Genomic DNA, 11,531 nt, shown 5'->3' with positions numbered 1-11,531 from the left:
GAAGACTTCTGGTCTTTAGCTTTCTGCTCCCCACCCTTCTGGTCTATTTTCTTTTGGTCACCACCCTGGTTCTGATTCTGGTTATTTTGCTTAACTCTGGTTCTAACCCATTTGTCTGCCCTCTTTCCCAATTCTTGGGGAGAGGTTAGATCTGAGTCAACCAAATGTTGATGCAACTGCTGGTTCTGAAAGTTATTTAAAATCTGTTCTCTCATAAGCAAATTATACAATCCTTCATAGTCTGTAACCTTACTTCCCAGCAACCAGCCCTCCAGAGCCTTAGTGGCACATTCAACAAATTCAGACCAGTTCTGAGTCTGTGTCTTCTGGGTATCTCTGAACATTAACCTGTACTGTTCAGTGGTTAAGCCTAACCCATCAATCAGAGCACTCTTCAGGACTAGGTAGTTTCTAGAATCCCCATCACTAACTGTGAGGAGTCTGTCTCAGCCTCTGCCTTCAAAGGAGAGCCACAAGATTGCTGCCCACTGCTCCTGAGGGACCTGCTGTACTTTGCAAGCTCTCTCAAGTGCAGTCATCCACTTGTGGATATCATCCCCAACTTTGTAGGGGGGCACAATCTTACTCCGGTTTCTATTGTCATAGGACCTGTCTTTATCCTTAGGGATAGTGCTGCCACCAATGGATCCTAATCCACTCTCTCTAGGCTGCCTTGCTCTAGCAAGTTTCTCTTTGGCCAGGGCAACTTCTAATTCTTGCTTCTGGATCCTAAGTTCAGCCTCTCTCATTTTGGCCTCATGTTCCCTTCTCTGAGGGCTAGTCCACTCCCTTCTGGAGTTGCCATGAGAACCTCTAGAAACATGGGAAGTATTGGATTCACCTGAGTGATTCCTCCTCCTCCTATGCTCCTGGTTAAGTCCACTTGGGGGTCTGAATGGGTTGGACCCACCTTCAGTCCCAAGTAAGCTTACGTTAGCCTTGTTAAGCCTGCTGACTAACACCTGGCTATTTCTACCATCATCAGAATCATTTTCCTCCTCCTCCTCCTCTTCTTCCTCATCCTCTGGCTGAGTATCTCCAGTGTTCTGGTCTTCCTCATCTATCTGGATGACAGGGGCAGGGGCATCATTGTTATCATCTTCAGTGGGAGAACCTCCATCTCCAGTCCCTGAGGGGCCCGGTTTGGGGGTCTTTAGAGCTTCAGACTGGTCTAACAGCTCTCTGAGGTGTCCTGCTGTAGGAGTAGGACCTGTTTTGATTCCTCTCATGGAACACAGTTGCCTCAGTTCCTTAAAAGGAAAGATAGCAAATTTGGATGGTGCCCTTGGGGGGTCACTCTCAACAGAGATAGGTCCGGTGGATCCCTCTGCTCCAGACATTGCTCTAGTGTGGTGGATGTGTTGCAATCTACCTACACTTGTGTTTTCCTACAAAACCTATCTAGTAGTTGTAGTCAGGGTGTGCTACTCCCTATCCTCTACAACAATTAAGTTCAGTAGAACTTAAGTATACTAGTCTTGTTTTAGTGTACCTATCAGGTACCTGTATGATCTTTCAAATGATACTCTCAAAGATTGTAATGGTAAAATAACAGCAAGCTCAAATCCCAATCCGCTGCTCACCAATGTGAGAAGTTGGCCTGGTATGTGATGCTCACTAGTTCTAGTGATCACCTTGTACCATGCCAAGCAACCCTTATGGTGCAGGTTGTAAAGTCAACCTTATAGACAAGCTATCCTAGGGGTAGCATGGACTAAGCAGTCTTAGGCTAAACTCTGTAAAGGCATGTGAAGCAAGCTGTTTTACCCTACACAATCCCTTGAATACCAAATGAAAGGACACCACACAGATATATATTGAAAATATATATAGATGTATTAACTACAAATACTCCTTGGACTCTTTATGAGCACAGAAGCACAAGCGTTAACCACAAGACAGTTTAAAATACACAAAAGTTGCACAATATGGATGAGCCCTAGGGGCCACTTAAACCATATACTAAGAAAGTGGTATAAGAGATACCAATCGAAAAGGAAGTAGGCCTAGGGCCTTGGGAATTGCTGGAGCTGATCGGGACTAGCAGTGACTAAGTCGGGAAAGGCCCGCGGGACTCGGGTGCAATGTTTGAAGTGCACGCACTCACCAATGCAAAGTCTATGGTGCGTAAAAAGTACAACGTTAGTTAAAAAGGAACCTTCCGAGTGACCTAGAGGAATGAAACTTAAGACACAGACACTAGAGGTGTGTACCAGTGTGGGAACACCGGCGTTGCTGAGTTACCTCACCCACAGGGCGTGGGTGCATAGGGTCGAAGTAGTGTCGGGTTTCGTCACGCTGGTCGTTGGTGCTTGGAGCTGAAGATGCTGCAGGCGGCTCGATGTGAAAAGTTCTGGTGGATCCAAGGGTGGATCTGAAGTTGTGAAGACCTGAAAGCAGAGGGGACAATGTTCAAAGTCACTAGCCAGTGACTACCGTGGAACCAGACTGGCACCAGGCGATGTCGGTGCAAACAGGCGTTGAGGTGTAGCTTCTCTCTGCAGCCACGTGGACACGAGGGGTCGAGGACATCCAGAAGTCGGTCACGAGCTGTCCCACGCAGGCTTCTCGTTGTTGGCGGTGTCGGCAACTTGATTGGAGCATACAGGCCTTGGCTAATGCAAGCCACGCAGGAATCAAAAAAGGCTTATCACTCGGACCAGCAAGATCAGAGCGGGTGCTCCCTTTTACAGGAGCAAGGGCAAACCTTGAGCAACCAGACCCGCAGTGTAAGTTGAAGGTTTCGTTGCCAAGATGGCCGCTAGCCACGTGGCAAGTGGCCGGGATGGCGGGTCGAGTGGCACAATGCAAAAGAGCCCCACGCAGATCGTGGAGATGCTGGGGGGCTGATCTTTGGTGCAAGGGCTGCTCGGTGGTAGGGGTTCTCAGTCCCCGAAGCACAACGTCGAGGGTAACTCTGATGCTGCACAGTCAGCTTTTCGGGGGTCTTCCAAGAAGTCCGGTCCCACGTCTCTCGGTGCCTCCACAGGTCCCTTCTTTGCAGGGACTTTGGATCGGGCGGTGAGAAGTCTGGGAGTCTGGGTCTTGTCAGGCTCTGGGCTCCGGCTCCGGCGGGAGGCGGCAGCAAAGCAGACGTCGAGTTGCTGGTTGGTGCCTGTGTTCACAGGGTGGTCACTCCTTGGCCACAAGGGAGATTCTCTTCCGTCTTCTGAGCAGCAGAATGTCGAAGTACAGTCTTCTTCCGTATTTCAAGTTGATTCAGGATGATCTGAAGTCTCAGGACACAGCTCCCACTCTTATTCGAATCTGGGGGGCCGGATCACCTACTAGGTCCCTCCTCTGGGTGGGACCAGGAAGGGGGGTGGTTACACCCCTTTTCCTTTGTCCAGTTTCGTGCCAGGACTGGGGCAGGAAAGCCCCAGCACAGGTTTGAACTGGCCTATGCACAGGGACACCTTGTGTGCCCCAGGCATGTCTGATTCTATTCAGCCCTGTCCTACCCAATACACAAAATCCTGTCTGGGGTGGTGCTAGCACCTCCCAAGGCAGGAAACCCTTTGTCCAAGCTGCCCTCGCTGGAAGGACTCCCAGCAACAGGAGGTCAGACTTGTGTCTGTGGTGGCAGCATCCATTTTGTGATGCTGAGGCTCTGTTTAACTTTAACCGGGGTTCAGGTTAGGTACATGTCGTGTCCCTCTAGAAGGGTGGAATGCTACCCCCGTCGCCAGAACTGGTGAGGGGGTAGTATTCCAATTCGTATGACACCTTACTCGACATGTTTTGATAAAGCCAAACCCAAGATGGCATTTAACCGCGAGGATTATAATGCACTTAAGAGTATATGGTATGGCAGTATCATGAAACAGCTAAAGGACATGGTTCCGAAAGCTGCAGACAGGCTCAGCTCATGCCAGAGCACCATCTCACACATTTCCAAGCACTCTGCCTCCAGGATTGATGAGGCCTTCCATAGGAGTGGCTGATAGGAACATATGTGTCCATTTTAGGTTAGGTATAGGCATACTACACCTAAGTAAGGGGTGGTTACACCAACTTACCCCAGCTGAGTGATTCAGCCAGTTGTGTCAAATATGGAGGCCTGGCCAGGGGTGGCACAATACGTGCTGCAGCCCCTGGTAGGCCTTGGAAGCACCTATGCCCTGGGTACACTGTTACAGGGGCCAATAAGGTGAACCAGTTCCAATTTCGTTATGCACCTAAAGTGCTTGGGTTACAATTTAGAGAGAGAACCGCAGGCTGTGGGTCTGCTTAGCAGGCCCACAGCCACATTAAGTCATAAACCAGTGAAGCAAAAAGCAAAAATTTGGAGTGACCATAGGATAGCAGACCCTACTCTCCTACAGTCACTAACTACTAACACAGAGCAGTGTACCCAAGTATAAAGCACAAACACCATTTCGATTATATCTTAAATCATCTAATTATCCTAACCATGCATACATACAGAAAGAAACATGTATGTTTACTTTCTCCATTTACTCTCCATGTCATCTGTGCACATTATGAACAGGTTTGCAGTATAATACCTGTCTTCACTTATATTCAAATGTACCTCACAGTGTAAAATATAATATCACAACTTATGCATATGTAATATTTCCAACATAACACACTGCAGTTTTATACCATTGAAACAGATTGCAACTATGTGTATATTAACAGCTTTAAATGGAATAAAAGACCCGGACCACTTAAAGGCCTGGGTATATTCAGCAGACAAACACACCCTGACAATTACCTTCATTAATAATCACATTTACTTTAGCACTGTGCACAAAATCATGCAGAAAATATACATAAAACATTTTCATTTATTTTTTATCTCTTGCAGATTTATAAAAAAGTGTTCTGAAGAAACGCTCCCCAACAACTTACATTTCATAACAGCACCAAATTCCAAAGCCTCCCAGTAACACAGCAGTCTTCACTGATATTGAAATCTACCTCTTTATGTAAAAAATGAGACCACAAATTGTCCAAATAACATTTCTGGGTTTTGTTCCATCCCTGTCAAGTTAATAGCATATGAATTTTCTACTCTCACCACATCCCCACTATTTTTAGACTAATAATAATTTAGAAACGTGTCACATTCTGAATATCTTATCGCAATACATATACAAATCCAGATACATGCTACATATAATTTTCAAAACCATACAGTCTTTTACAGATGACAAGTTACATCTTTTTTATCTGAAAAACTACTAAACATATATAAAGTACTTCTTTAACAATTAGTCACACTGTATCCATGTTTTAGAGCCAATGTGAAACACCACACTTCACTAACACCGTTACTTAGAAATAAAAAATACTTTCAAAGTTAAAAATAATGCCTCAAATACTTAACCACTACTACACAATACAAAACACACCTTATTAATTTCTAACTTACATTCATAGTTGGTATGCAGATTCCGAATTTCACAAACATTTGCAAATATTTCTTTATAACACAGTACATGTAATTCACGGATCACAGAAACAATATCGATGTCAAAAATATAGAACTACCATGATATCGAGTAAAAAATATAGAATGCCAAAATATCAACTTCCTATCTCCAAACAGGTAAGTACAAAAATATATCGATGTAAAAAATATAGTCAAAATATCGATTTTTTTTAAATGCTTTTAAAGTATTAAAACATTAATGAAATGATAAATATAATTAACTTTAACATACTTAAAATACTTAAATAACTTTAACATTAATAAATAATTAAGGTAAGTTAAGAAAAAACATACTAATGTATTTATTAATACATATATATATACATATATATATATATTTGGCACCAACTTGAATTATACTCGCACTCCACCAGGATAATTCAAGTTGGTGGCGAATTAATTACAGGGAACACCCGTCCCTGATACTCACACCTGTTGTGCAAAGCGTGCCCTCTATAACGGGTTACTTTGGTGGCAAAAAAATATATATATATATACGTATACATATATATACATATATATATACATATATATATATATACATATATATATATATATGTATATATACGTAATATTAATAAAAAATATAAAATATTTTTACCGTAGAATAGCGGAAAGGGTAAAATTTACTGTTACCACTCTCCAGTGAGTGCAACAGTAGAGAAAGCATTGGATAGCATAGGGGTAAAAAAAAAATGTCACACTCCAGTGAGTGCAACAGTAGGGAAAGCTTTGGATAGCGAGAGGGTAAAAATTACTATTCACACTCCAGTGAGTGCAACAGTAGGGAAAGCTTTGGATAGCGTAGGGGTAAAAATGACTATTCCCACTCCAACGAGTGCAACAGCAGGGAAATCGTTGGATAGCGTAGAGGTAAAAATTACTATTCCCACTCCAGAGAGTGCAACAGTAGGGAAAGCATTGGATAGCGGGAGGGTAAAAATTACTATTCCCACTCCAGAGAGTGGAACAGTAGGGAAAGCATTGGATAGCGGGAGGGTAAAAATTACTATTCCCACTCCAGAGAGTGCAACAGTAGGGAAGGCATTGGATAGCGTAGGGGTAAAAATTACTATTCCCACTCTAGAGAGTGCAACAGTAGGGAAAGAGTTGGATAGTGCAGGGGTAGAAATTACTATTCCCCCTCCAGAGAGTGCAACAGTAGGGAAAGCGTTGGATAGCAAAGGGGTAACAATTACTATTCCTACTCCAGTGAGTGCAACAGTAGGGAAAGCGTTGGATAGCGTAGGGGTAAAAATTACTATTCCCACTCCAGTGAGTGTAACAGAGGGAAAGCGTTGGATAGCGTAGGGGTAAAAATTACTATTCCCACTCCAGTGAGTAAAACAGTAGGAAAACCGTTGGATAGCATAGGGGTAAAAATTACTATTCCCACTCCAGAGAGTGCAACAGTAGGGAAAGCGTTGGATAGTGTAGGGGTAAAAATTACTATTCCCACTCCAGAGAGTGCAACAGTAGGGAAAGCGTTGGATAGCATAGGGGTACAAATTACTATTCTCACTCCAGTGAGTGCAACAGTAGGGAAAGTAAATACTTCATATATTAATTAATAATAAAAAAAATATATATTAATAACAACTACAAATTAATTAAAAATTATGACCAATTTAATATAATATAATAATTAATCAATTAAAAATACAAATAAAAATATTTATTAAAAATCATTACCTAATAATACAAATAAATTACCAATTTACAATTAATTAATTAACAATTGAAAAATAATTAACAATTAATTAAAAATAAATACCAATAAATATATTTAAAAATTTAAATAATTACAATTAAATTACTTCCCACCCTATTCCCCAATAAACCCACAACCCGCTACAGTAAATAAATTAACAAAATTAAGATAATTATCAATTAATCAATTAATAAAAATTAATGACCAATGAAAATTGCATTATTTACCAATTAAAAATCAATTAACGATTAATTCAAGATAAATACCAATAAATAAATTAAAACATTTAATCAATCATAATTAAGTTACTTCCCACCCTTTTCCCCTATAAACCCACAACCCGCTACTGATTTAAATTACGCAAAAATTAAATACCATAAAATTCATTACTTAAAATGAATTATAAAATAAATATACACTTTTCACACATGTACTAACAATAAAAACACTATGTAAATTGATATGAACTTACTTACCTCAAAATCGATATTTTTGTAGTCTATATTCTGTCCATTCGATATTTTGTCCATTACATTCGATATTTTTGTTGTCTATATTCTGTCAATTCGATATTCTGTCCATTCTATATTTTTTACTAGATATAAGTGCAATTCTATCTTTTTTACTCGATATTTTGAGTGTATACCGTAATGCACCACTCTCATCAAGAATGTAACCAGTAATGGCACAATTTCCTTGTTGCTCCACACATAAATACATGTAAAGAACAAATCAGAATAGTTCTTTGATTTTTTTAAATTGCAAAACTTCTCTCTATTGGTTATTTTTTAACTTTTCATATAATAATTTTTTTTAATCTAAGGGCACATACACGGGAGGAGTTCAACGTATTCTATCAACCCACTTGCTAGAACATTCTACAACACGTGCAGGTTAAAAGTTCATCATATTTTAAACCTTACGATATTTTTTTGCAACATTTTCTTGAACATTTAATGGCACGCGCAGGTTAAAAGGTCGCCATTCCTTTAAGTTCAAACACTGCTTTCCATATACAAGTAGCAGGTGTGCTTGAACTAAGAATATGGTATCCTATCATTTGAACTCCACGTTCACACTGATTTTTATTAACCAATGACAATTATGCTTTTCCACAAACTAATGTGCACCCTACATTTGAGAAAACAGTGCCTTTCATCTCCCAATCAGTTATTGTTTTTAATGAGAAAAAAAGTAGTTCCCCATCTTTAAACATATCTCTTATTCTACAAACGGACTGCATGAGCTACAGACATCTACCCATACCTCCCAGCCAATCCTTCAAAATGCTAGTGTGGATCGTAGGACTTAGCTATGTTTTCTGGTACAAGAGGAATGCCGAACAGAGACATATTGACTTAGACCTAGGTTTCCAAAATGTGGACATTAAATTGTTTGGACAGAGAGGATTGAAGTGGCACCAGTTGTTGCCTTTGGTTAAAATCTGTTTGCATCACCCATTGTGCACTGTGGTGGAAACGGCCTAGGCACATTGAATGGGGTAGGTTTGGAAATGCTAATGAAGGACACATTTCGACAATTGATGTTGCTTTTGCCTCAAACTATCTTTGTGTATACCAATATATGCCAAAGACAGAAGTGGAAATGGTCAAACCAATTTTGTCCTCAGATTGAAAAATCTAGGAAGAATGTCAACAAAGCTGTGTCTGCATACCTCAAGACCATAGAATGGGGTCAATCTACAACAACAACATACGTTTTGATATGGCTGATATCTACAGAAGTGATGGAGTACACTTCACAGATCAGGGAAATTGTGTTTTCCTGAAAAACCTGAAGCTGTGCATCCGCACTTTTATTTAGCTCCAAGTAATAAACACAAGGGCTCTTTTTAGAGACGCCTAATATTCCCAATATCGGTTCGCAGAGTGATAGCTGCGATCCAGCTAGCACAGGGAGACCTGCGTGTCATCAGGTAGGCTCGCAGGGAGAGCTGCAGCCAGTGGGCTCGGCTCACACAGGGAGAGCTCGGGTCTGACTCAAAAAGGGACACCAACGGGCCAACAGAGCTGTTAGCAGAGACATACCTACGACCTAACGGACTGGCTTGCAGATTTACAGCTCCGGACCCGGCGACAGACCTGCAAGCCGCCAGACTGGTATTGTTTTATGCTTTAGGGTAGTACAGTGGTGTTTGTGTACTGTATGGGGTTTGTGCTGCAAGTACTGTTTTAAGATTTAGAGTAGTGCAGTGTGTTTGTGTAGTGTTTGGAGGTTTGTGCTGGGAATAGTGTTTTAGGGTTTAGAGTAGCACAGTGGTGCTTTTGTAGTGTAGGAGGATATGCTGGGAATAGTGTTTTAGGATTTAGGGTAGTACAGTGCGTTTGTGTAGTATAGGGGGTCGTGCTGGGGGTAGTGGTTTAGGGTAGCACAGTGATGTTTGGATACTGTAGAGGGTCGTGCCGGGGATAGTCCTTTAGGTTTTAAGAAAGCCCAGTGGTGTTTGTGTACGTTAGGGGTCATAGTGGGGGTAGTGTGTTAGGGTTTACGGTACTGCAGTGGTGTTTGTGTAGTGTAGGAGGTAGTGGTGGGGCTAGTCTTTTAGGGTTTAGGGTAGAACAGTGGTGTTTGGGTTGTGTAGGGGGTCCTCCTGGAGGTAGTGTTTTAGGTTTATGAAAATGCACTGGTGTTTGAGTAGTGTGAGAGGTCATGCTGGGAGTACTGTTTTAGCATTTAGCGTAGTGCAGTGGTATTTGGGTAGTGTAGAGGGTCCTGCTGGAGGTAGTGTTTTAGGGTTTAGGGTAGTGCAGTGGTGTTTGCATAGTGTAGGGTGTCCTGCTAGGGGGAGTTTTTTTTTAGAGTTTACGATAATGCAGTGGTGTTTGGGTAGTGTAGGTAATCATGCTGGGGGTAGTGATTTAGAGTTTATGACACTGCAGTGGTGTTTGGGTAGTGTAGGGGGTCGTACCGACAGACTGATTCACAGAGCTCCGAGCCGACGAATGGGCTTCTAAAAGCATAGCCGCGACCCGATGATATGGAGAGGCAGCGTGAAAGGCAAATCTCACACAGACGCAAATGTCAGTGTTGCCTCGCAGAGGTAAAACTGCAGACCGGATGGCTTCTAAATGGAGAGATGCAAGCTGACGGACTTGGGGACATATGTGTCAACAGAATTTTTAGTCACAAGTGCTGCGAATCGCAGAAAACAGCGTTTGCGATTGGAAATTCGCTATTTCAGATGTACGATGCTCAATCGCATCGCAAAATAAGAAATCGCAGAAATAGCGATTTCTTACGTTGCGAAAACATGAAATCTGCGAATATCCTTGCGATTTCCTATTTTGCGATTTTCTCTGTTAGCGAAATTCGCAAACAGGATTTCGCAAAATTAGAAATCGCAATGAAATGAACCAAAAAATCGCAAAATACAAATTGGGGAAAATCCCAATTTAAGAAATCGCAATTACCAAGTGCATGCAGGTGATAACCAGGTGCAAGGTATAAAAAGCAGCCCTCAATGCAACTGAAACTACCACAACGGCAGCACTATATGTGATAGCCATGCGGCTGCGTATCCGTGTCCTTGCACAGAGGAGATTGAGACAGAAACGTATTTTCAGGCTCCGCATCACGCTGTTCCAGCAGACTGAAGAGGACATCCATGAGAAGTACAGGCTGCACCCACAGATCATCTTGGACCTCACTGAGCAGCTGAAACCCTTTTTGGAACATCCAACACGCAGGACACAAACTATTCCCACCCATGTGCAGGTCCTGTGCTCACTGCACCTCCTGGCCTCAGGGAGTTTTCAAGAAGTAATAGCAGAGGTTGGTGGGATGTCACAGAGTGCACTATCTCACTTTTTCCATGCCTTTCTGGATGCAATGCTACATATGCTATAACATCATATATAGTTCCCCAGCACCAAACAGGCATTACAGCAAACCAAACTTGACTTTTACCAAATTGCACGTTTCCCCCATGTCATTGGCTGCATTGATGGCACCCATGTGGCCTTCACACCCCCAGCAGCAACAGAATATATGTACAGGAACCGCAAATGCCCCTATTCCTTGAATGTACAGATTGTGTGCAATGCTAAGTACATTATCAACGACATTGTATCAAAATACCCTGGCAGCACACACAACTCTTTTATCTTCAGACATAGTGGGATACACAGACGTCTGAGTGCTGGAGAGTTTGGAGAGGGATACCGGCTAGGTAAATCAATGGCACACATACTACACATCCACAACATCTTTGGGGGAGGGGCATTGACTTACCTATTATTTGTATCCCTGCAGGTGATAGTGTCTATGCAGTGAGAGACTTCATCCTGACCCTGTATCTGGATTCAGCAATTGCAAAGGAGAGGAGGTACAACAGGGCACACTGATCTACGCGCAGCGTCA

General features: G+C 42.1%; 1 protein-coding gene across 1 annotated transcript; it reads right to left on the bottom strand.

Annotated features, from left to right (window-relative positions):
* Positions 1 to 446: 446 nt before the first annotated feature.
* LOC147668241 (uncharacterized) lies at positions 447 to 1,340 on the bottom strand. Its single transcript, XM_086948676.1, has 2 exons — positions 1,074 to 1,340; positions 447 to 1,016 (listed from the first exon to the last, which is right to left on the bottom strand). Exons 1-2 carry the CDS (start codon positions 1,338 to 1,340, stop codon positions 447 to 449), a joined length of 837 nt encoding a protein of 278 aa, XP_086804802.1.
* Positions 1,341 to 11,531: the final 10,191 nt, after the last annotated feature.

Source organism: Lissotriton vulgaris, unplaced genomic scaffold (assembly GCF_964263255.1).
Source record: "Lissotriton vulgaris unplaced genomic scaffold, aLisVul1.2 SCAFFOLD_1783, whole genome shotgun sequence".
Taxonomy (NCBI): Eukaryota; Metazoa; Chordata; class Amphibia; order Caudata; family Salamandridae; genus Lissotriton; species Lissotriton vulgaris.
Note: the sequence above shows the minus strand (reverse complement) of the source record. Positions and strands in the feature narration are given on the sequence as shown.

Bases quoted from the DNA above. Each gene is read 5' to 3' on its own strand.
- LOC147668241 (XM_086948676.1), bottom strand. From the start codon at position 1,340: ATGTCTGGAGCAGAGGGATCCACCGGACCTATCTCTGTTGAGAGTGAC. The intron at 1,017-1,073 runs GTCATCCAGATA...CCAGAGGATGAG, and splicing joins ACAATGATGCCCCTGCCCCT to GAAGAAGAGGAGGAGGAGGA.